The 26,838-nt window shown below is 38.9% G+C and overlaps 1 protein-coding gene across 1 annotated transcript in view; it reads left to right on the top strand.

The window, feature by feature from the left end:
* Positions 1–26,838, top strand: part of CDH9 (cadherin 9) — a 72,383-nt gene that overhangs the window by 32,668 nt on the left and 12,877 nt on the right. Inside the window, exons 3-8 of the mRNA XM_039526253.1 lie at positions 11,222–11,341; positions 12,626–12,793; positions 16,429–16,616; positions 19,610–19,863; positions 21,509–21,645; positions 23,002–23,123. Of these exons, the coding sequence (XP_039382187.1) occupies positions 11,222–11,341; positions 12,626–12,793; positions 16,429–16,616; positions 19,610–19,863; positions 21,509–21,645; positions 23,002–23,123 (989 nt within the window). The remainder of the gene's footprint in view (positions 1–11,221; positions 11,342–12,625; positions 12,794–16,428; positions 16,617–19,609; positions 19,864–21,508; positions 21,646–23,001; positions 23,124–26,838) is intronic.

The following is a 26,838-nucleotide window of genomic DNA, read 5'->3' as shown; positions in this document are numbered from 1 at the left end:
TTTGTAACCTCCTTTCCAATGTGTTTAAATGGCATTTGTAATCTGTTCCAAAGGTCAGGGAACTAGCTTAGAACTTGGGAGACTAGAGTTCAAGTTCCTGCTTCACTACAGATGCACTTGGGCAAGTCACTTACCCTCTCTGTGCCTCAGCTTCTGATAGAACTTCCCTAACTCACAGCAGTGTTGTGAGGATTAATACATTGCAGACTGTGAGGTCCTCACATACTAAGATTCAATCCTAGCAAGTGTACACATTTCCGACCATGATTGATGACAAATGTGTGGTTTCTCTCCTTATCTCCCCCATATAATATATTGCAATACCATTTGTGTGGCTATCTTATGGGGTCCATTTTATTTCCAATTATTTCTGCATATAAAAGAGAAAGTGTTTCTGCAGCTGACTAGCTCAGATCTTTACATTCATGTTAAAAGTGCTTTTATCATACTTATACTCAGAAATTGTTTGATGTATCCATTTTCCTCCCTTTTACTTGAGTATTTGTTCAAATATAGAACTCTAACTTCTGGACAAAAATATGACTGGCTTGAAGTCCACACATCAGCACTTTTCACTCACACCTAATGATGACACTGCAGGGGAATACTAGGGGATACATTCTGCACTGTTAGCAATGCCGTCCTTTGGATAAGATGTTAAATCAAGGTTCCTTCTCTCCCTTTCTGATTGATACACAGGTAAAAATCCCATAGTTACTCTAAAAATAGTAAGGGACAGATTCATTGTTCTGGCCAATATTTTCTCTTGCACTATACACACGTTTTAAGGCCCAAGACTGTGACCTGTTATCAGCACCATAACAAATATTGTTTTCCTTATATAATAACTGCACTTCAATTAGCTAACCCATTGTTTCACAAGATGTTTCAAATAATGGCTCCAGTGAATCTTGTTCATGGGAAGATATATGCCAGAGGGGTGAGAGTGTAAGGAGCAATTTACCTACCCCCAATGCAATGTAACCATGCATGGAACAGCCATTACTGGGCTGCAGATGCAGGACATTGCAATTGTTGGGATCAGTTACCACTGCCTGCAGTGCTAATCACTCATGTCTGAGAGAGGCATATGTGAGTCATTCCCCATCCAACAGCAACAACAGGACCATTCAAGAAATACAACAGGATAGAAAGACACCATGCTGTCTAGGGGCACTTGGAAATATTACACCAATAACAAAATGTCTCCATCTCTGCTGCACTGGAGCACAGAGTCCTCCCCTTTCCTAGTACTCCACACCACATAAATTCATAATTTAGCCCTAGAGGACAGAAAAACACTTTATGAAACTAAATTCTAACCTGCTTCAGAGTTTACTTTGGAAACATTCCTTTCTGCATGGGGCTTCCTGCATTTTGGTTTAGCTGCAGTTGGTAGTAGGTTTCTGGCACAAACTGGAATTGATTAGTCCAATTTTAAATATATTTGAATACAAAAACTAATTCCAAAAAAAGATAAAAACACATTTATATTAGGTATACACACACACATACACATACACACATATGTGTATATATTCATTAATTATAGTTCATATTTTATTCTCCCTCCTTCAAAGCCTGGGACAAATCTTGCAGTCTTTACTTAGGCAAAACTTCCACTGGAGTCAAATGGAAACTAAAGTTGCTCAGCCATTTTGAAAAATAATGCCACTTATTTTGGGTGCCTGAGTATGAATTTCAGTGGCTAACTTTAGGTATCCACGTTTGAAAATGTCAGGCCTATTGTCTAACAGCATGTTAAAATGAAGCATATCAAATGTGTCTGTTTTGTAAGCAGAATACAAAGGCAATCTCCTTCCACCAGACTTCCCTTTCAATTAGAGTATTTCCAAAGTGTGCAAATAAGATCCGTTTTTTAGTGCAGTGCAAAACAATATGCTACAGCTTATTTGAATACAATATAAATTAACATAATGAAGCATCACACACAACACAGCATAGACAAAGATGCTTTGAACACAATGTTCAGTGATGATAAAGAACACATCATATAGACTAATCACAGTATAGAAACAAAGAGTCAAGATTCTGACATCCTCACTTAAGTTGAGTAGAATGTTTTTTTCCCAATAGCAGTCTCACTGATTGCTACTCAGAAAGTAAGATGTTATGTGGTTTTAGTGATGGTGTCAGAATCTGGCAGCAGGTCTGCTGCAACAAAACTGTGCTGACCTAACAGTAGTAAGCATCGGAAAGGAAAATCTCTCCTTATAGTCCATCTTGCTCTTTTTCCTAATGCAGACATTAAAATGGTTTTGAAAGTAAGGGGAAAATCTGAAAGTCTGTACATTGCTGGGTTTTCTGTTGCTAGATTAGCCTGTTTTCATTTTAAAAACAGTTTTAGTTTAGCACACTGTTTAATTTTATTTAATATAATAGTTTTCCACAATGAAGCGTGCAGAGACAAAACCAATATAGGAGTAAATTTAGTAAATAGACTGTAGGAACACAGCAAAATAATTATTGCACGAGTATGCTTCTATGGTCTGTTAGTGATGGTGATTCAGCATGCGTTCCATAAGACAATGAAATTTCCCCCTTGTCTGTAGTATGGTGCACTGTCTTCACAGAATCAGAGACAGAAAGGTAAAAAAGGGCTCACTTGGATCATCTGGTCTGACCCTCCCCCCCAGCTTATTTGAAGGAGTACTTGCTATATTATTCCCAATAATGTTTTATCTATCCTATTCCTGAGTATCTGCAGTAAGAGTGCTTCCGCCATTTCTTCTGGCAGTTTATTCAAGGGGCCTGTACCTTTCACACTTAACAGGGCAGTCACAGAGGTGCTGGGCATCTGAAACTCCCTATAAAATCTGTAATAAATTCAAGCGCTCAGTACTAAATCTGAGTAAAACTTTTTGCCCAAAACATTTTCCCCCCAAAAACCAGATTTGATTCATCTGAGTCACTTTTGCTGAATTTTACAATTAAAAAATGTCCTTCCCCCAAAAAATCTAAATGTTTTGTTTTGACATTTTCAAAATGAAACATTTGATTTTCTGACTCAAAGTGACTTTTCATTCCAAAATGTACTGCAAATCTATCTTGAAAATAAAAATGGAACATTTTGGTTTGGGTCAAACACAACATTTCATTCCACCTGAAATGCATTCCCCCCCCCCAGTTTTGGGGTCAACACAAAATATTTTTTTATATTATTATTATTTATTATTATTATTTGGAAAGGCCCACAATCCGAAAAATGCAATCTCTACCCAAAACGTCCCAGGATTTAGCCCAAGAACCACTTGTTTGCACAGCTTAATGTTCCCATCTCTTACAGCTCTGAATAAATTCTATTCCTTCATTTATATTGCTTACACTCTATAATCATGTTCTCCCTTGAGTTTTCTCTTTCTGAGACCATGCGTCAAATTCATCCCAACTCCACTGATATTTATATAGTCACATCAGGAATGAATCTGATCCTAAATAATTAGTGTCTGCAATTTCATCCTTGTATCTGCTTTGTTGGCAGAAATTTTATTGTCTTTAGTTTTTCTATACTGTTCTTATGACATGAGACTTAAATGGCTCATATTTTATAATAGCACTACATGACCAAAATTCCAACTGAGGTTGCATCAAGCCTATCTAGAGCAGCATTATTACTAGAGCTGATGGAAAAAATGTCAATGGGAATTTTTTTCTCTGTCAGAAAATGCTGATTCATTGAAATCAAAACATTCTGTGGGAACATAGAATCATAGAATAGAATCATAGAATCTCAGGGTTGGAAGGGACCTCAGGAGGTCATCTAGTCCAACCCCCTGCTCAAAGCAGGACCAAACCCAACTAAATCATCCCAGCCAGGTCTTTGTAAAGCCTGACCTTAAAAACCTCTAAGGAAGGAGATTCCACCACCTCCCTAGGTAACCCATTCCAGTTCTTCACCACCCTACTAGTGAAAAAGTTTTTCCTAATGTCCAACCTAAACCTCCCCTTCTGCAACTTGAGACCATTACTCCTTGTTCTGTCATCTTCTACCACTGAGAACAGTCTAGATCCATCCTCTTTCATCATGTTGATTTTGATGAAACGTCATTTAAAACAATCTAAACAAAATGTTCTGATATGGTCTAAATGTTCCATTCTGTTTCTGGTTAGAGCTTATCAGAACTTATTGCAACAAAACATTTGAATTTATGTATTGAAATAACTTTTTGTTTCAAAGTTTATTTTAGATTAGATTATTTATATTATATTATACATTATAACTGAAAATAAAAAAGTAAAAAACCTAACAAAACATTTTGATTTTCTCAAAACTAAATATTTCAATTGATCTAAAACAAACACAAAAAAATTAATTTTGCAGAAAATTTCAAAATTCTTTGATTTGTTCCAATTCAGAATTAACACAAATTTAAAAATTGTGGAAATCCTTCAAAATGGAAATTCCTGTTCCCATACAACTCTGATCGTGACATTGCTGGCTTTCATGTGCTCACCCTATCTCTGAATCCAAGAATAGTAGTGGCTTTTTTCACAACGATGGCAATCTCCAAGAGCATATTTAGTTTACTATATGACCTCATATCAAAATATTTCTCAAATCGATTTTCAGCCAGCTGTCTCTATTAACCTCCTATCTATATATATAAAAAGTGCTTTGAGATTAAGAACAAGTGTGATCAAGCCCTTTGGGAATAAGAATGTTGCTCATTGTACAATAGTTGTGTGTGTATTAAAACATTTAAAATACCTGCCACCCACATCTAATTAGTTTTGTCAAAATACCTGCCAACTTTAAGCATTCATGGATGCATGCAAATACAGTGCATAAAATATCAAGGTTGCCAGTAATTCACAGATTTTCAAGACCTTCTTGTCACAAGGCTGTCCCAATCATAACTACTTCAACTCAGCCACACGGCAAATGTTAAATAGTGCATGACAAATAGTGCAATGTACTGGAGAAGCAAATCAGAAGGTTTATTGCCTCATAACACCCATATAATAATCCAAACCTCTTTAATATAGCAGATTGGGTGAGGGCAGTGCAGCACAGGAAGAGTCTTTATAGTTCAAGTACAGGACTGGGAAACCAGGAACTCCTGAGCTCGTGGATGACATTTTCAAAAGAGCCTAAATGATTTAAGGGACTAAGTCTTATTTTCAAAGTGACTAAGGCACTAAGAGTAAAAGTCTCTTCAGACGTACAATGAGACTTACTGAGAGGCTACAATGAAGATTGAGGCCCTATCGTACAAGCTGCTTTTCAAACACATAGAAGGAGTCAACAATCTGTCAGTCTTCACAGTCTAAACAGAGCAATAAGACAAAGGATAAGAGGAGCAACAGGCATAGAGATGAAAACTGTCTTTCCCAAGGTCATACAACAGGAGCTGTAAGTGTAATTTCCAACTTGGGTAGACAGACCAGTGTTAGCTTTAACCAAGCAAATGTACTAAAAATAGCAGTGTAGCCCATTTGAAACCCTAGATATGTATTCAGGGCAGCTATTCTGTCCCTGCTGCCCATGCAGCCATGGCTATGCTGCAATTTTTAGCATGCTAGCTTGATTGGAGCTAGCTCTGGTATGTTTATCCAAGCTAGAAATTACACTTACAGCTCTAGTCTAGACATACTTTTAGACTATGTCTACAATATGAGTTGTGGTGTGATTCCCAGCTCTCGTACATACCCTTACATTAACTCAATGATAGCTAGCGCGAGTATGTGTACATGAGCTGGGCATCACATTCCTGCCTCATAGCACACACGTAGCATTAGACTCCTGAGTTTAAAAGTAACTGTTAAAAATTACATTTAGGCACTTTTGAAATATGTTATCCAGCTCTTGATTCTGACACTGATTCACTATGTGCCCTTTGTGGGTATTCACCCACGAAAGCTTAGGCTCCAATACTTCTGTTAGTCTACAAGGTGCCACAGGACTCTGTCACTTTTTATGTGCCCTTTGGTAAGTTTGTCAGACCCACATTTTCAAATGTTAGTACCTAAACAAGATTTTCATTATTTATAATATAGTAGTGCCTACCGGCCACAACGAATACTGGGCCCCTATTGTGCTAAACACCGTAGAAGCACAAAGGGAGAGAGAGATTTGCCTCAGAGAGCTTATAGCCTAAATAAACAAGACAGATGAATGGTGGGATGAGAAACAGAGATGAAATAACGTGTTCAAGCCCATTCAGCAGTTTTACAGCAGGATTGCCTGTCCCACAATCAATAGGTGGCTTGATTTAACTTATGTAATGAGTACCCCATCTCTTAGTGGGAGATAATATATGTGGACCATCAGCAGGACTGAACCCAAAGTTTGTAAAGACTTTTGATGATAAAATGTCTAAATCTAATAATAGAGTGAGTTCTTAGAGTGACTGCTTACTTAAAATTCTATTCCAATCATCTAGGCTCAATAATAGCTAAAGATTCTGTTCTTTTAAAAAAACAAACCTTAATGTGACTGGTGTAATTTCACAATGCATATGACCAGGATAAACCTGGAATTTGCTGGATCGCCTTCTGCTTCAGACTTTGGATTTCTCTTTCAAATTAAAGCTCTTTATTATCTTTTCCACAGACAAAGTCCACAGTATCTAACTACTACAGCAGCAAAATGCTTTCATGAATCACGCATTAAATTAATGTAAATTTTAGTTCCCAATAACATCTTTATTTACAGCAGTCACATAGAAAATGACTATTTGCCACAGTTATATTAATGTTTACAGAACCAGGCTTTATCAACACACAAACATGAGTTTTCTCAGCTGACTAAAATGTCCTCACATCAAACAAATGTAAGGTCAGTCTGGTGTCCTAATAATAGTGCACTATATTTGCACTGTCATGTTAGAGATTCAGGGCTGATTTCTGATTACAGTGTGTCGCATCCTGCTAAAGGCTTGGGGCACTGCAGAGATCATTATTTATTTTTATGATAGTAGAATCTAGAGGCTACAATGAAGATTGAGGCCCTATTGTACTAGCTGCTTTTCAAACACATAGAAGGAGTCGACAATCTGTCAGTCTTCACAGTCTAAACAGAGGAATAAGACAAAGGATAAGAGGAGCAACAGGCATAGAGACGAAAACCGTCTTTCCCAAGGTCATACAACAGGTCTGTGATAGAATCAGGAGTAGAACACAGTCCACGTCTAGGGCACAGTCCCAGCCTGCACTATGCTACTTTCCTTCTCAGGGACTAAGCATCCAAGCCCTGGGATGGAAAGGGTTTTCTGCAGCCTATTTCTCTCAACAGTGACCCTTTTTGTTGATGTAAGTGAAGGAACTATGGGTCACCAAAAAGCTTCCATCTTGTCTTTGTTAGTCAAACAAACTGGACCAGGGGCGGCTCCAGGCACCAGCGCAGCAAGCGCGTGCCTGGGGCAGCAAGCCACATGGGCGGGGCTGCCGGTCGCCGTGAAGGTGGCAGTCAGGCTGCCTTCAGTGGCGCATCTGTGGGAGGTCCGCTGGTCCCGCAGTTTCAACGGCAATTCAGCGGTGGGTACGCCAAAGGCACAGGACCGGTAGACCTCCTGCAGGCATGCTGCCAAAACCGCGTTACCAGAGGACCTCTCGCCGGCATGCCACCGAAAGCTGCCTGACTGCCATGCTTGAGGTAGCAAAATACATAGAGCCACCTCTGACTTCATGCCCCTCTGATGGTAGATTTTGGCAACAGACCATGAGTATCCCTATGGGCTCCACCACACACACCTCACTGCTGCCTGCACAGAAGGTGCAGCCAAAGTAAAGATGACATATGCAAGAAACCCATCATTGTGCTGATTGCCAGTTGCTATTTCAGTCCATTGGGACCATTGGCAGCTAGTGTAACTTAGAGCTGCATCTCGTCTGCTTGTAAATATTTACAGCACATTGAACAAAAATGAAAAAGAATTACTCATATAGTTATAGTTAATTTTTTATGGAAGACCCATCATTTTATATTGTCTCTCTTTAATTACTGAAAAAAAGGCCCAAATGCGATGCTTTAATTTGACTACTTTCCTTCTCTGATTGTCTCATCATTGGTATGGTATGGGTTATGCTAGAAGTGCTTCCTAGGCTGTACCTACTGGGAGGAGAGGGATGGGGAGCCAGTCTCCAGAAAGGATAAACACACATGGACGTGTACACACACCAATTCAAACTACATCACTCTGCTTTTGCAGCTCTTTGTTACCTCCATAATGTTTTTCAAATTCTCCAGCAGGGCATCAGATGCATAATTACCACCAAACAAAAACTAAAGTTATTTTACCAAAGTACTGAACAGCAGGAAGGCAGGGTTAGGAGTGTTATTCAGTTTTAGCCATTCTTTCTCAGTTAGACTTTATAGCATTATTTTACCATTGTAAATTTGTTATATTTAGTGGCAAGAGCATTTACTCCACACAGTATTTCAGACAGATTAAATATACAGCAGCTAAGTCATGTTACATCTGTCTATGTGGTAAGATTGCCTTATGGTCCTTCAGTACAAGTCCTAGTAATGCAATCAAGGATAGCATTTCATTTCACCATACAAAAGAAAGCTTTGGGGAGAAAAAAAGAAAAGTGAAAACACCTAGCATATGCTGGAAAGGACGAGAATTATATCATCCTTACATTTACAAAATATATGTATATATACACAATACTGCCTCCATAGTAGTGGTGGGAGATTTATGCTATTAGAATGGATTATAGGTTTTGCGGAGGAAAGTGGGTTGCTTTTGTGACAGGAGGCAGGGTTGTATTGTGCACTGGTTACTTATGTTTTGCATGTGGGTTCTGATTAGAGCTGACCCAAAAAAGGGGAATCCCTTTTTGCCACATAATGTGCACTTTGAATAAAAGAAATGTCCCAAAATGAGTCAAAATGTCAAAGATACAAAATTTTTCACAAGAAAGGTTTTATTCTGTTTGCTTTCTGGCTGCTGTAGAGGCCACTCAGCCCTCCAGTCTGGGATATTGTAACTCACTTTTCCTAATTAGACAATTAGTTCACAAGGAAGCAGCAGCTGATACATTGAGCAGCGGCCAGTTTGCACAATGGTACAAGTCAAAGAAAGCATATTTCACCAGTATTCCACAAACTGAACTAGAACCCCATTCTGTGTCAGATCCGAGTCAAGGTTCTGATACTGGTCTACAAAGCTCTGAGTAGAATAAGGTTACAGTTCCTTCTGCAACTTCCCCCTGTCTGGCTGTGACTGTCCCAATGACCAAGAGAGCAAAAATAAACTCAAAAGAGATATAAGGTCGAGGTTTCTCAACACAAGCCAGACCTCACCTCTGGATCACCTTCCCTAAGGAAATCATCTTCAAGCTATACTCCAAGGTTGATCTTTTCACCAAAGATTCCCCAATACCCAAATTTGATGAACAAGGTAAATATGTGTTTAAAGTTTCTGACTACAATTTAACACAAAGTACATCAGAGAGTTATTCATCCTCCTGAATAGGGTTTTTGTTTTCTACAGTTCTTATTTAACTCCTAGATGCCACAGTAGCAAGCATACAGGGATGCAAATCAGTTGATAGCTGGGAATGTGTTCTATACACACAGCCTGAACTGACATCTGGATCTTACCTTGTAACTGGGGCAGGAGGAGGTGGGTAGGGGTAAAGCACCAAACGTCCTTCAACAAAGGGTCATATTAGCTCCTGTGGCGGCAGAGGCCTTATTTTAGTAGTTCAATTCAGCATCTGATGAGATCAGTTACGTTCTACATATGTCTGCGAAAGACTATTGTTCACCTTGTGGATTACTTTATCCACAGACTGTTTGGATGCTATCATTATCTTCCGTCCTTTACTGATACGGTTATCCTTAAATGCCCCCTACCTCTGCATTATTCTTACAGCTCACCTTGGTTTACAGATGACCTTTGACAGATTAAGCAGGTAAAGAGAAATCTAAAGAGCGTGGGGCAGAAATTCTCAGAATTTCACTGATTGTGACATAAAGCATTTTTATAATTTTACTACTTGGTTTTGTTGCAGAGGAAGAAATATCCCGTCTTCTACCATGTCACCCACAATGCCCTAACCAGTAGGTAATGTTGCCAAATCACAAATGGTAAACAGAGTTGCACCTTACAAGACCAAGTAGTAGTATCTGTCCTGCTTGCCTTCCCATATGGGGGTACTATAGGGTTCTGCTCTGTCATTCCCTACGCTTAATGCATATGTGAAGCCCTGAAAGGAATTATAAAACACTTCTGTTCCATCAATCCCAGATAATGTGGACAATTGTTTTCCCTGTGTCTAGTCAAGACGGGTGCTTTGCTGGAAGATAGCTGACTAAAGCTCAATCTAGACGAGACAGAAGATGGGGAAAATCAGCTAAAGGAAATGAGAGAGGTGATATCTCCCCTTTTATGGATGGAGTGTGCCCGCACCTTTTCTTATTGAGGATCTGGAGACCATACAAAATATCCAGAAAAAAAATGTGGTCAAAAGGGTGTTTTTCTCCATCTGCAGTTGGCAAAGAGTTAAAGATTTACTTAATGATTTTGGACTCACTGCATTTATCCATGCATTTCTCACCACCACCACCCTTCCCACCCCCACACCCTGAACACCCAAAAGGATTACTGATCTGCTCAGAAACAACAACTAGTGCCAAACATTACTTCCCTTTTATAGTACTTAGTAGTGCTTTGCACAGAAGCCACTTTATACCTGGGTTTCACAGGCTTTTAAATCTTCATCTGTGTCCAATTCAATGTATTGGTTGTATAAAGCTATTTATGGCATGGGTCCTCTATATCACAGAGACCACCTCATCATTGTGGCCACCACTTGAGATCAGCTGAGATCTTCCATTTGAGAGTTGAGAGCAGAGTGTTTTCAGAAGACAATCCTCAGATTGTGGATTTGCTGCCCCCTTGATCAATAAACACATGATGTGTTGGTCTTTCAGATCATGCATCAAGGCCTATCTGTTTACCCAGGCTTTTTCTGAAGGATGGGCTTAAGGGAGGCTTATTTTGTTTTGTTTTAATTCTGAGTAAAATGTGTTGTTTTGAATTTTATTTTAATTTTGCATGGCGAAGGAATTATTTTACTGGCAATAGTAAATGGATTAGTCTGATGTATTCTGTGCAGGTTTTGACTGTTCTATGCACCTAGTCATTAAATATATTTTATAAATAGAAAAAAAATGTGTATATCAGTCTTATGATCTAAATTATCTCTTTTCAAATGATAGATTCTTTGTTTTGCTCCTATTCAGGAACTTCTGTTATCCAAGTGACAGCTACAGATGCTGATGATGCCAACTATGGAAACAGTGCCAAAGTAGTGTATAGCATCCTCCAGGGACAACCATATTTCTCAGTAGACCCAGAGACAGGTCAGCAACCCTTTCTGTCTTACTTGTCATAATTACAGAAATACACACAGAGATCAAGATCCTTCTCACTCAAGTATTTATACCCAGTTTTATAAAAATACTAATTAAATTGTTCAAGTACTGTTTAATATTTTCCAAAACTCAGAATGAACATGGACTATCTATCTGGTTTTAAGCAGAAGACCCCCTTGATTTCTGCTTGAAAACTGATGGCGTGATATGGCCCCATATTATTAAGGCAGTGAACCTGCAGCACCATAAAATGTAAGTTTTATTTTCTTGAAGTAGTAGGAATAGGGAGGTTATTTTATACCTGTTTTTGGCACGGGTGAGACCACTACTGGAATACTGTGTCCAGTTCTGGGGTCCATGTTGATACATTGCAGAGGGTTTAGAGAAGAGCCTTGCAAATGACTACAAGATTGGGAAACGTAACTTATAGTGAAAGACTCAAGGAGCTCAATGTATTTAGCTTAACAGAGAGAAGCTGAAGGGGTGACTTGAACACTATATACTAATCTACTTGGGTTCAGAAATCTGATAATACAGGGCTCGTCAATCTATCAGACAAAGGTATAATAGGATCCAGTGGCTGGAAGTTGAAGCTAAACAAATTCAGACTGGAAACATGGCACAAAAAATAATACTGAAGGTAATTTACTAACAGAACAATTTATCAAGAGTTAGTGGTGGGTTCTTCCTCAAAAAAAATCTTTAACTAGAAGATTCTAGAAGTTATGTTCTAGTTCTGCCACAGCTAGTGGACCTAAAATGGGAATTAATTTATAGAAATCCAGTGACCTGTGTTATGCAGGAGGTCAAACTAGATGACCTCAGTGGTCCCTTCTGAAGTTAAAACCTGTGAATCTATTGAAGTTTGAAATAGTGAATCCAGGATACCACAGAATTCTGCCCTGTTAATGAAAAAGTGGTATAATGCAGACACCACTCCAGGGTTGGAGCTAATAACCTTATCAAAATAATAGCCAGGGAAACTAGCTGAATAGCTTTCATTAATGTGACAAACCTAACTTTTTTTGTCATCAAAAGGATAATTATATGGATTTAGCACAGTCCAAACACTGAATCATTGCACTACTATATTTCTCTCTTTTCTTGCAATCACATTAAATCAGTTATGGACTAAAAGCCTTATTTGAATACACCTTCAATTTTATTTGTTTGCCTGGGATTAACATCTGTACAACATATTTTACATAAATCCATTTTAAAACTCAGGGATTAAAGTGTTTTTTTTTCTCCCCTCTTATTCTTTTATCCAAGGAATAATCAAAACTGCTTTACCAGACATGAGCAGAGAAAATAGGGAGCAGTACCAAGTGGTCATCCAGGCCAAGGACATGGGAGGCCAGATGGGAGGATTATCAGGGACCACTACGGTGAACATCACACTGACTGATGTCAACGACAATCCACCTCGATTCCCCCAGAGTATGAAGCCTTTAATAGTTCTGCTGTGTTTCAAAAAGCTTCTTTAAAATTGTTTAACCATCACCATCTGGGATACTTTTTTTTCACATCTACAGCTGCACTGCTTTGTCTGCTTATGCTGTGGCTTTGTCAAAGCACATGGGAGTCTACTTTAAAAAAATATATAAACTTCCTTAGCAGAATAAACTTTCTTTCCAAACTCTTAAAATAATTTCAACAGGAGCCAATAACTCAGTTGCAATGTTATACTTGAAACAATGTATAGTTACAGCAAATATATTGTAAAATACAAGGTCAGCTTTTCAGAATAGCTCAGTATCCAACCCACTTGGGCACCTAAATAAGTAAGTGACCTGGTCTGCCAATCTTCATAATGGACATTCCAAAAATCTGGCCCTACTACTTGTTTAAATCTGATCCCAAACTGATTAGCAATCAAAAGTTGTTAAAAGCAGCACTTGATGACTGCCTGGTAGGCTATATGAAAAGAATTCACATTTCAGTTCAGTATCTGCTAGGAAAATATCCACATCATTCAATTACTATTGCCTTTGGCTCTGATTGGGATCCTTGCTTGCACTCTCATCAGAGATACCAAAGACTGAACAAACATCAAGACTGATTTAGAGACCACCTTTCTGGATTTATGGAAACTTGTAAGACACTCAGATACCATGGTGATGAATACAAGCAAAATAACTAGTCACCCAATCCAGAATGGATTATTATCTTGTGAGTTTGCTTACCTAATGACCAGCTTTACAGAGCAAGCTCAGGCCACTTCTTTCTAAACAGAATGCTCCCATTTGACTTCAACAGGGAGTTCTGATTAAAAAAAACCCACACAATAGCATAATATGGTCCATGATGTTTGATCAGACTGGAGGTGTTGAACCCAAAGATGAGGTATAGTTCTTTTCACTGAATTACACACTTGGACATGGAGTTGCAATCTAAAAGTAAAGGCTACATAATAGTAAATAGCTGTAATGTAACTGGCATCTGAAATCCTGGAGCCTTTGTTCCTGCTGGTAGTCGGCAAGGTTAGTAAAGGACCAGTCTAAAGTCTATTGAAATCAGTAGGAGTCTTTATGCTTACTTGAATGGGCTTTGGATCAGGCTCTTAATTAGAATGAAAGTCAGACCAGTGAAGAGGCCACATACAAGGCCCTATGCAGTGCACTGCTTAAAGTTCACTGAAACACAGAAGGTGACATGGAAGGCCTTATCTGAGCTGGACACACTGGGGTGATTGTAACATTGCTAATGACCAGTCCCCTTTCTTGCCTTGCTTCCCAGGATGCTGGTTTCCTGCTCCTCCTACAAAGCAAGACATGAATGGAAAATCTACAGGTTTTCATTCCTCCTCACACAGTCATGAACTGCAGCACATTTCCAAGGAGACTGATTCTGAAAATCTGCTCCTCCTGTACCCAATTACCTCCCTTTATGTGAGGCTATAGGATACGGGGAAATTAGGCCCAAAGATGAGGAAGAAGTTGCATGTGAAAGAGACAGGAATGAACTCCAAAATATTGAAGAATAATTTGATTTATTGAAGGGGCTAGAAAGAAGGAAAACTGACAGACTCTAGCGGGAAGCCACTGTGACTTGGATTAAGTATGTAAGGATTGGTTTTTAAAAGGTACAGTGGCCCCCACACAACTAGTAGACCTGAGCCATGAACAATATAAATGATAGGAAGAGCAAGAGCTTTACAGAATTGTACCATGTGCTCATGAAAAAATGGACACTTCGGGAACTGAATATACCCTAAACCAAGCTGATTAGCTTATATGCTGACAATGTGCAGGTCACTGACATCATCTCAATTACAGTGACGGCTTTCAGAATAAAACTCACCCAAAGGAGGTGTTCCCCTGGTATTTCTGGACTTCCAACATCAGGGAAAAATTGAAGTGTCATGACGAAGTTTGTGCTTATAGGATTTCTGGCTCAATTGCCAGGATGAAAAGTTTAGATAAGCCTACAAACGGAAAAGGTCAGCCTTTGGAAGGCTGGTTGTCATAAGGTCTAACTTCTAAACAGTTTTCAGCCTGTTGTAAGAGAGTAACATGAATTTTGCAGCCTCACTTGTTTGCAGCCCACCACTAATTTTTCAATTATAGGGTTGACTTTCTAACAGCCAATACAATTCACCATCATACTATATCACCCATTTTTTTCACAAATCTCTAAAGATAAGACATTTCCATTAGTCAGAGACTGTGATTTAGGTGCACGACACTGGGCATAGAGACACACTCAACCTGCTTTAGCCCACACAAGGATCTGTTATGATCAGTGTACTTGGGAAAACTCAGAACCTGCACTCTCACTGTGCCCCAAAATGGATGAGAGGGTAGAGAAGGGCTGTGGACACATGAGGGAAGAACTAGTCACATCAAGTGACATAGGCTGTACCTGCTATAGACTGGTGTAGCTTATACAGTCTGTCTGTTCGTTAAACCACTCAAATAGGGATTGTACTTCTTCAGGCACACTGCCTTCCCCAAAGTTGTCTTGGTCAGGCATGGCTTCACAATATATCCTACATGGGTACCAGTTTATAATTGCTACAAGTGGCATGATGCTAGTAACTAAGTGAGCTGTACCAATGAGAGATGATAAATATTCAACAAATTGGCATGCAAAATGTCTGCAAACTTCTCAGACCTACTTCTTACTAGTAAGTATTTGCCAACACTGTTTTAAGAACTATTTTAACCCCGTATCTTGTGAATTGAAGTTCAAGTTATATTTCCTGATTGTGATTGGTCAAGAGACTCATGTAATATTATTCCTTTTCTTCAGGAGCACAACTTTATAGTTAGTCTTTTGGTGCACATGCTGGGAAAAGATAAAGTTAAAATTTACCTTCTGTACTAAGATGCGGAATGTTAAAATTCCTTTATCAATAGCATCCAGGCTAGTAAAACCTGATTCCACAAGCATTAACAGATATCAGGCATGAAAACAAATGTGTCCAAAGTGAATTAATTAAAAAATCTGAACACATTTGTACAACTTTCATACAGTTCAAGCAGTTAGTAGGAATATTAAATGTTACATATCTCAAATGCTTTTTGCAATATATTGTATTATGTGTTTCCATGAAAAAATTCTATCTCACATAAAACACACTTAAAGCTGTTCAAGGCAATTTCAAAATAGAAAACCTTGTCTATTGTATTTTAGTTTCTTCCTCAGATCTATTCTGTTTTATAAACTGTAGTTCCTAGAGAAAAAAGTAATAACTGTAGGTATTACTGAAAAAAATGTGTAGAAGACAGACAAAATAAATAAAGCCATTAACTACTCAGGGTCATAATCACTGCTGTATTATTGTGCTTCTATGTATGTTCCTTTCATCTGAAGTACAAAAGAAAAAGTTTATAAAGAATACAATACTAAGTGCCTTTGAAGTGTCACACTTTCATTAAAAAAAACCAGCAAAACTTTTCACTGACAGTCAAGTCGTCTTTGTTTTAAAGTTTACTCCTGATGACTAAGAGCACTTTTCTTAGAATGTTTCAACTTTCAAGGCAAGTTTAAAAAAGAATCTAGGGGAAACAAATGGCTTTTATTATTTAGAAAGATGAATGACTAAAAAAAGTGTGATATAACTTTTCCAGGTACTTACCAATTCAGCTCTCCTGAGTCCGCATCACTTGGGACTCCCCTCGGCAGAATAAAAGCCAATGACCTTGATGTGGGTGAAAATGCTGCGACTGAGTATAGCATTTCCAACGGGGATGGATCAGACATGTTTGATATCATCACTGACGAGGACACACAGGAAGGGATTATAACCATCAAAAAGGTTTATTTTTGCTCCCTCTCTTTTTACTACACTTAACACTCCAGGTGGTTTTTTGCTTTCCTCAAGCGGGAGGGCAAAGGAAAGTCTCACCTGGGGTCACCTGCTGAGAAGCTGTATTGGTTTGTTGTCCTCTTTCTTCATCAGCTATTGTTATTCCCAAGGCTTGGGGGAATATACTTGGCATGTCACTTCACATAAAGCAATATTCTCAACAGCTGCTGTCTATCAAAGACACACTCTCACAAACAATAGTTTTGAAGTAGAGCCATGAAAACCTGGAGGGGTTTATCATCTGAACTCTGCAGTGTGGTCCACAAGGGGTTGAGGTGAACAAGTTTGATGAACTCACACCTCTAAAGAGAACTAGCCCAGTATAGATAGCCTATTCTCCTGTAGCCTTCCTGTCCCTCCACTGGGGAGTATCTTTTCTAGAGCTGCAAGAAAGGTTCAACTCAAACCTCCAGCCAGGGCCGGCTCTAGGCACCAGCGCTCCAAGCATGTGCGGCGGTGGGGGGTGCAGGGAGGGTTGCAGGAAGTAAGTATGGGGAGGGGCAGAGGAACCACTCCCCCCCAGCTCACCTCCGTGCCACTGCCGCCTGCTCCCCCGAGCATGCCGCTGCTCCGCTTCTCCCGCCCCCCCCAGGCTTGCCGCACGAATCAGCTGTTTTGTGGCAAGCATGGGAGGGAGGGGGGAGAAGCAGAGCAGCGGTGGCACATTCAGGGGAACAGGTGGAGTGGAGGTGAGCTGTGGCAGGGGGAGGCATGGGGAGGGCCGCAGGAAGTAACCCGGGGGGGGAGGAACCGCTCCCCCCCAGCTCACCTCCGCCTTCTCCCCTGAGCGCGGCGCTGCTCCGCTTCTCAGGAGAGAGGGATAGGAGGGGAAATGCGGCATGCCCGGGGGAAGAGGCGGGGCCAGGGATTTGGGGAAGGGGTTGGAATGAGGCAGGGAAGGGACGGAGTTGGGGCAGTGCTGGGGGGACATTGGAATTTTTTTTTGCTTGGGGCAGCAAAAAACTTGGAGCCGGCTCTGCCTCCAGCCTACTTAAAATCTGCCCTGTTTCCATCATACCTTGACAGTTACATGACAAGTCAATAGGTGCCCTCGGATAAAAGGAATATACAAAACTTGAATTCATAGACAATCTGTGATTCTTTAGGGCTTAAAATTGGCCAGATAAGCATATTGAAAACTATTTTGATGTTATCTGAATACCCACTTTAGGCTACAGTTGACACTACTTTGGGTTTGTCCTTGAGACACATCATATGGGGTAACTCATGATACTTTCCATTACAGCCATTAGCCTCAATTATTTTTCTACTGAACATGTGAACCCCTACAAATATGAATAAAACTTTAAAACCCAAACCTTGCATGAACATAAATCCAAACTCATTTAAGCTTCATCAGCTGAGAACCTTTGCAAAGTGGTTCTGATAAAAAATTGGCAATCCCATTTTGAAAATAAAATCAGTTGAAAAAAATGGGAAAATTATAAGTTATTTTCACATTTTTATGAAAAACAGAGCTGAACGCATGTGGTCTGGGCTACTTTAATTCCAGTACTTCCTAAATGTTTTGAGTCCTTGACTTTGCAACCTTAACTTATTTTAATGTAATTTTTTTGAATATAACTATTATGTGATTCAAAGTTAAAACTAGAGCTAGAACAACTCATTCTTATTTTATTTTGATACAACAATATGCTGGATATCATAGTCAAGATCTATGAAAAACTCAGACCCAAATAATTCATTCTATTGCACTTCTGATTGAATAAGTACTAGATTATAAATACAGTTTTATAAATCATGATTATGGGGGATATTTGCATTAGAATCCTATAAAAATTATATACATCTTTGTAAGAGATGAAATACAGAATAGAATATAAATGGTAAAACCAAGCTAGCCACTGTCATACTTATGTAACTATTAATGGACACACTAGTTATTCTCCTAGCTAAACCAACCTAACGTTTGGCAAACAAACAAAACCTTTAATGAAAACCCACATCACCCATACTAAAACCGTTTCCCTTCTTTTTTCTGCCCTTCTTCCAAGTTTCATCTCAAATTTGATGTACCAGATTGCCATTAGACAAGCTTTTTCCCATGGTATTCTTAACACTGGCCATAATAAGGAAATTCAAAAATACACTCATGAGAAAGCTCTAGCTCTAATATTCCGGATTGATTGTTCCAAAAAAGAATTTTATATAAATTGAGGCTGAACATCCAAGACTTTGGAAGCTTATCCCAAATGATGATGCCTTTGAGATTTTCCCATCACTAGTATTAATCCCCTTAGCAAGATTTCAATATGGAAAATGTTCACTATTGTGTGTGTAGAGTATAGCAGATTTCAGTTGCTTTGAAACATAACAGTTTTCAAGTATGTCAAAGGTTGTTATAAGGAGGAGGAAGAAAAATTGTTTTTCTTAATCTCTGAGGATAGGACAAGAATCAATGGGCTTAAATTGCAGCATGCGACGTTTAGATTGGACATTAGGCAAAACTTCCTAACTGTCAGTGTGGTTAAGCACTGGAATAAATTGCCTACGGAGGTTGTGGAATATCCATCATTAGAGATTTTTAAGACCAGGTTAGACAAATACCTGTCAGGAATGGTCTAGATAATTGGTCCTGCAACGAGTGCAGGGGACAGGACTAGATGACGTCTCGAGGTCCCTTCCAGTTCTATGAAAGGAGAAAGTGACTTTACCAAGTACCTAATCACTATTACCAAGCTACATTTTGCATAATAAGATAAAGAATCCCCTGTCCTGTACCCTAGTCATCTATAATTGGCTTTATAGTGCTGTGACTGATGAATTGTGTATGTGCATGTAGGAACCCTGTGCGGTCTCTCAGATAGGATTAAGGCTGCTAATGCGGTCCCTGATAACTCCTGCCCCTGTTATTTTAGTGCTGTAATTTTTTTTTACATTTCTTGTAAACTGACCCCACTTTTTTATTCTTTGCTCTCTAGCAGTTGGATTTTGAGAACAGGATGCTGTACTCCTTAAGAGTGGAGGCAGCCAACACTCATCCTGACCCACGCTTTTTCCACTTGGGGCCATTTAAGGACACAGCTCTTGTCAAAGTTTCTGTAGAAGACGTAGATGAACCTCCAGTATTCAGCAGGAGCTCTTATATAATAGAAGTAGATGAAGATGCCAAGGAAGGAACTATCATTGGGCAAGTGATAGCTCAAGATCCAGATACCACCAAGAATGCAATAAAGTAAATATCAGTTCACGCACGGTCTAAAATGCATTAGATGTAGATGCTCATTTCATCTTTTTCTTAAAGTGTAGTAAAGCAAATGGTATATGGTCTGATCCTGAGAAGTAAATAGCAGCTTTAATTCCAAATGAGCTCAGTGACAGTAGAGGACACAAATGAGCTAAGTGACAGTTAAGGGCACTGAGCACATTACAGGATCTGACCTACAGTGATCAAGTGGAAATAAATTGAGCAATCAAATATCTGTGGAGAACTGGTGACGGCAAGCAGAATTAATACATCACAGTATGTCTTTTCAAATGGAAAAGTATGGGGGTCAGGCAAAAGGAAGTGTATAAGCCTGATTATAACAAACACACATTGCTTTGCAGAACTCTCACTTATATCATTCGCAGGACAATGCTATTTTACCTTCTTTGTCCCTATTGGCAAGCTTATATAAGATGTTCAAGACAGTGTATTTCTATTGGATGAATGTGCATCTCTGCTGGTCAATGGCACTCAGCATTCTGCATCACACCTTGCAAAGGCTCAATGAATGAAACAATCCCCTAGAGATACACTGTCTACCATGTTCTACTTCTTAAATATTTAATGCTCAACATTTGTACAGCATATTAAATAAGAAATTACTGTGAGAAAGTCATAACAATTAGGAGGTAAATGTTTGGTGCTGTGCTACTGCCGTAACTGTTAGCGCATCTGCTATTATTGTCTAAACTGAGATGCATAACACTGACCATTTGTACATTAGTGCACAGACCATGTAAGTGATTGTGAAACCTGCTCCAGCTACATTTCTGATTGAAGGTGAGATAACTCTGAATGATCTACTTTCTCAAAGTTCGCATTTTGGGGGGAAATAATATCATCAAGCAAACTGTGCATAGACTCTTCATTCAACTGGTTTGTGATTAATGGTCACTAGCTCAGAGGATGACTATAAATGCAAGTTATTCTTTTTTGGAAGGAAAAGAGAGATTAACAAATGCAATGCATCATTAATACTGGGTTATAGTCTTGTTGCATTTTCAGACGTAAAAGCCAAAATTTTAAAAAAATATTTTCTAGTGATTTTCTGCCCATCCTGAGAAAAATCAACGGTGCCTGGTCTTCAGCAAGTGGATGCTCAATGGTTACTGAAATTAAGTCCATGTGATGGTGTCTGAGGTTGAGCACCCAAAAAACTGAAGCATCCAAAATCTCTAATCATTCGTGAAAATCTTAACAAAGACAATTCAGTCCGAGTTAACTCGCTATCCTTCCAGAATTTATTATATTTCTGGGCTAAAATATATTTTGTAAAATGACTCATACTGAATAGCTTCCTATACAGGTGTGTTACCCTTCTATCCTATTTAAGACCAGTGCCATGAAACTGACATTGTATGGGCTATGCTAAGCATATGGAATTTACACCCCGTCTTTCAGAAAGAGCCAAAGTCTTAAATAACTTTAACTTGGTATTTACAGTACTCTGCACTAGTTATTCCCTATAGTAAGTACAGGGAACTTTACCATACTTCAAATTTTATGGCAGCCTTACCTAAGTTAAAACTGGAAGCATTTAATGGTGGTTAATAAGCAAAACTGGAAAATATAATAGAAGAAGGTGATACACACTTGTATTATATCTTGACAGATATTCTGTGGATCGACACACTGACCTCGACAGAATATTCAACATCCACTCAGGAAATGGGTCTATATTCATCTCAAAGCCACTTGATCGGGAAGAAACCCCCTGGCACAATATCACTGTTATAGCAACTGAAATCAGTGAGTTGGAGATGGCTTATCTGAAGAGAATGTTAGAACACAGAAATTTGGAAATTCTATAACAAATTTCCGTTTTAAATGTTTTTACCAGATTCACCCTTGTCTGTCTTTAAAAATTACAGCCAAGCACATCATTTGCTAACTACAAGCCAGAAAACTCAACAGGGGTAACTTTTAATAACAAACTTATTTCATGATTTACTTACTTTTTTCCCATAGTAAAAAAAAAAAATCCCAGCTCCACTTCAACTGTATAGAACAGGACAAAGCCAACATAACTGGCTTCCTGAGGATTTCCCTTGCATAAATTGGTACAGAGCTAACATAGTGATTCTGCATTGCTCCCTCAGGCTCTAGGAGAGGGGAAATTTATAAGAAAATGAGGGCATGGTTAGAGCATTCCAGCAATCCAAGACTGTCAGAATGGTCCTTTGGGGCCATGGGCAGACATTAGATTGGCCTTCAGGCTGCTCTAATTTATGCCAGGGATCAATCCAGCTGCAGTCACAACCAGAGGCCTGTAAAGTTAGTATATTGCACTTTCCCCCAGGCAGAAAAGAAAATTTGACCTTGTATCTTCCATAGGGGCATACCACAGTTGATTAACTGATGGGCTTTATGACACTATTTTTCTCCTCCTTACAACTTCTTCCTTTACTTTGGGAAGCAGTGAGATTGATATTGTGTGGGCTGTGATGAGCATATAGGATACCCAGACCATCTTTTAGAAAGAGCCACACCATTTTTTTTTAAGAAAGCTATTTTCTCCAAACACTGACCCAACTGCCAATATTTCCTTCACTTTATTCATCCCATTGGCTATGGTTTGGCCTAGGAGGTTACTTGCAGTGGCACATTAACGACGAAGGTGTCAGATACATTCTTCCTGCCTTTGTAGTTAGACAGGGCTTTGAATTGATCGAGAAAATGTATCTATCCCTCCTGGATTACCTTCAGCAACTCCATTTTAGGACACAGATTGAAGAAAATAAGCACATATACACTCACTGCTGATTGGAATACGTTGACAAACCAGACACCTTGGATAATTTAAAATTCTGTTTTCAACTGCAAATCAATTTAGACAGATAGTTTTGCCTTAATATAACATTTTTCTTTTTAAAATAATGTAATGGGTTAGGGTTAGGGTTAGGGTTATGAGTCTTAACTATATTAAATTATATACCAGTAGAAAACTGAACATAATTGTAAAGATATGAGCATTTCTTATATGTTTTGGCGGTGGAGGGGAAGTAGATAAAATATGCTTGATAATTTTACTTCTCTTACATGAACTGTAAATCTTTCCAGTCCTTATATTCCTTAGCTAAATTATAAATTATTTTCTTGTTCCAGATAATCCTAAACAAAGTAGCCAGATACCTGTCTTCATCAGGATTTTAGACATAAATGATCATGCACCAGAATTTGCCAAATATTATGAAACTTTTGTTTGTGAAAATGCAAAAGCAGGACAGGTAAATGCATATTTACTCTACTAGCAAATTTATGCCTGTGTCTTCTGTTGCTGTTTTTTATTTATTTCTAGAGTTACTCACAAGAGAGGCTAACATCTCCATGACAATCCTGATTTGCACGGCTGAAAAATAATACATAATAAATCCTCCTCTTATATTTCCAAATTCAGTAGATGTTTCAGGTGGACAAGGAATGCAAGATTTGGCTCTAATATAATAAATACACAATATTTTATTTTTAGGTAATGATTTAATAGTCTTCATCACAAAACTGTTTTTAAAGAAGGAGTCATGGATAAGTCACTAAAATTTCATGTTTATCTAATTCTTCTTGTTTGCATGCTTGCCAAAGCACTATATGATCTATTGATAACTTGAAATAGGCAAAAACCCAATTCTGGAAACCTCACATATTTCTGGTCCTTGCCAGAATCAAGAAATTGTGATATGGAACTATAATTTTAAAGCTATAAAGATATGTCAACTTTCTCAGACCTTGGTTAAGATTCAGTTTGGGTTAGTTTTGAATTTGTGCAAAGGTCCAGGATGGCTCTTGCTTTATGCAAACCGAATCCACACATCCTTTTGATAAACTAAAACAGATTTAAAGAGGAAGCAATTTAGTAGCTTGGAGAAAAGAGAAGAAAAGTTTCAGGTACATAGTGCAGCAAAACACACATATGGATATACTGAAATATTCTATTACTATTGTAAATATTACAATCTTTTATTTATTATGGATGTTTCCAGCATTGTTGTAGCTATGGTGGTCTCAGGATATGAGGAGAACGTGGGTGAGGTATCTTTTATTGCATCAACTTCTATGTTTATGTAGTGGTCAGAGAGTTATACATGTGAGTCCTTTGAGGATGATGTTTTGTTTCTTGCATTTACTCATGAAGTATATATCACTGTTAAGTTTTTCTTCCTTTATCCTCATGTTGCGGAGATTCCATTTCAGATGGCAAAATTCATTACCTTGAAGTGTTGTTGTAGTTGTGTTGCTCCCAAGACATTAGCGAGACAAGTTGAGTAAGGTACTATTTTTTATTGGACCAATTTCATCACAAAGTGCGTACTAGAAAGAAGAAAAAAAATCAGGAAACATACCCCATGATCATTCAAGTAAACTAAAACAATTTTCAAAATAGAAGTTGGTCCAATAAAAGATATTACCTCACCCTTGTCTCTCTATTTATCATGGGATCAGTTGACATTTCAGTTTTCACACTTTTGTTCACAGAGTTACGCCTTCACTAGAAATATTCACTCTGAGTGGAAACGTTGCATTAAAAGTATCTCAGTATGGAATGGATTTCTAAGGAATTAAAAGTTAAGGGCTAGACTGTATCCAGAAGCAGAAGCCCATGACAGAAAAAGTTTAGAGCTCTCTTGGGGAAGAACTGTATGTGTAGGTTTCCCCCTTATAAACTAGGGAACTCCAGGAAATACAGATCAAGTGTAAAGTAGCAATTGAAACAGAAAATACATTTCAATGTTATTTTGGAAAAGAAAAGAAAAAAAAAGAGGTGGCAGATGTGCAGCCAATGACTCACCTGAGTCACATTCTGTTCACGTTATTGACCCAGTGTCACCAATTGTACGAGTCAGTCCATGAGGTGGAAAGATAACATAACATACTTTGACTCGAATTGCCTTGGTTTGTATACAAGGTCCTCACTGCCAATATGATTCTTTTTCATACACATCTTTTCATTTCTTTTGATGCACATAATACAGTCAAATCATAGAATAATATCCTAGAATCATAGAATGTCAGGTTTGGAAGGGATCTCAGGAGGTCATCTAGTCCAATCCCCTGCTCAAAGCAGGACCAATCCCCAATTAAATCATCCCAGCCAGGGCTTTGTCAAGACTGACCTTAAACATCTCTAAGGAAGGAGATTCCACAACCTCTCTAGGTAACCCATTCTAGTGCTTCACCACCCTCCTAGTGAAAAAGTTTTTCCTAATATCCAACCTAAACCTTCCCCACTGCAACTTGAGACCATTACTCCTTGTTCTGTCATCTTCTACCACTGAGAACAGTCTAGATCCATCCTCTTTGGAACCCCCATTTGATACGTAGTTGAAAGCAGCTGTCAAATCCCCCCCCTCATTTTTCTCTTCTGCAGACTAAACAATCCCAGTTCCCTCAGCCTCTCCTCATAAGTAACATGCTCCAGCCCCCTAATCATTTTTGTTGCCCTCTGCTGGACTCTTTCCAATTTTTCCACATCCTTCTTGCAATGTGGGGCCCAAAACTGGACACAGTACTCCAAATGAGGCCTCACCAGTGCTGAGTAGAGGGGAATGATCACGTTCCTCGATCTGCTAGCAATGCCCCTACTTATGCAGCCCAAAATGCCGTTAGCCTTCTTGGCAACAAGGGCACACTGTCGACTCATATCCAGCTCCTCATCCACTGTAAACCCTAGGTCCTTTTCTGCAGAACTGCTGCCTAGCCATTCAGTCCCTAGTCTGTAGCAGTGCATGGGATTCTTCCATCCTAACCGCAGGACTCTGCGCTTGTCCTTGTTGAACCTCATCAGATTTCTTTTGGCCCAATCCTCTAATTTGTCAAGGTCCCTCTGTATCGTATTCCTACCCTCCAGCATATCTACCACTCCTCTCAGTTAGTCTCATCTGCAAACTTGATGAGGGTGCAGTCCATGCCATCCTCCAGATCATTAATGAAGATATTGAACAAAACTGGCCCCAGGACCGACCCTTAGGGCACTCCACTTGATACTAGCTGCCAACTAGACTATCCACTGTATAGTCCATTCATCCAGCCCATACTTCTTTAACTTGCCAGCAAGAATACTGTGGAAGACCGTATCGAAAGCTTTGCTAAAGTCAAGGAAGAACATGTCCACTGCTTTCCCCTCTCATCCTCAGAGCCAGTTATCTCATAATATATATCAGGGATCGGCAACCTTTCAGAAGTGGTGTGCCGAGTCTTCATTTAATCACTCTAATTTAAGGTTTTGTGTGCCAGTAATACATTAATGTTTTTAGAAGGTCTCTTTCTATAAGTGTATAATATATAACTAAACTATTGTTGTATATAAAGTAAATAAGGTTTTTAATTTTAAATGAAGCTTCTTAAATATTTTAAATTAAAATGCAGAGCCCCTCGGACTGGTGACCAGGACCCGGGCAGCGTGAGTGCCACTGAAAATCAGCTTGTGTGCCGCCTTCAGCATGCGTGCCATAGGTTGCCTTCCCCTGATATATATAGTAACAGCAATACTAAATGAAATGAAAATAGTGGTAGGAATTATAACAGATAATGAAATAAACACATGAAACACTCAGCCTAATGGAGCACCTTGTCACAAAATAATGTGATGTTTATAATTAAGATACAATGTCTTCACCTCTGTGACATAAATTTTCATGTGTGACTAAGGTCTGAGACCTATGTAATGAGCTTAGAAATTTCATCCAATTACTGTTTATTGTAGTTTTATTTTGGGGGTATTATCACAAACAAGTTCCACCCAGACTGGCGACTTGTCATGTCCTCTTAAATGATACCTTTCCAAATTCTGGGTAGTCCTATACATTTTGTGGAATTTCAAATATATGGAATACTCATTAATGCACAAATTACAATTTAGCTTCCCAACTAACTGTGTATGTATAATTCACAACACCTTCCCACTCTTTGGGTGTAAATTAGGGCTGGGATCTTCAAAGCGACCTATGG

This window comes from Mauremys reevesii, linkage group 2 (genome assembly GCF_016161935.1).
Source record: "Mauremys reevesii isolate NIE-2019 linkage group 2, ASM1616193v1, whole genome shotgun sequence".
NCBI lineage: Eukaryota > Metazoa > Chordata > Testudines > Geoemydidae > Mauremys > Mauremys reevesii.
This window is presented reverse-complemented; position numbering and strand designations above follow the sequence as displayed.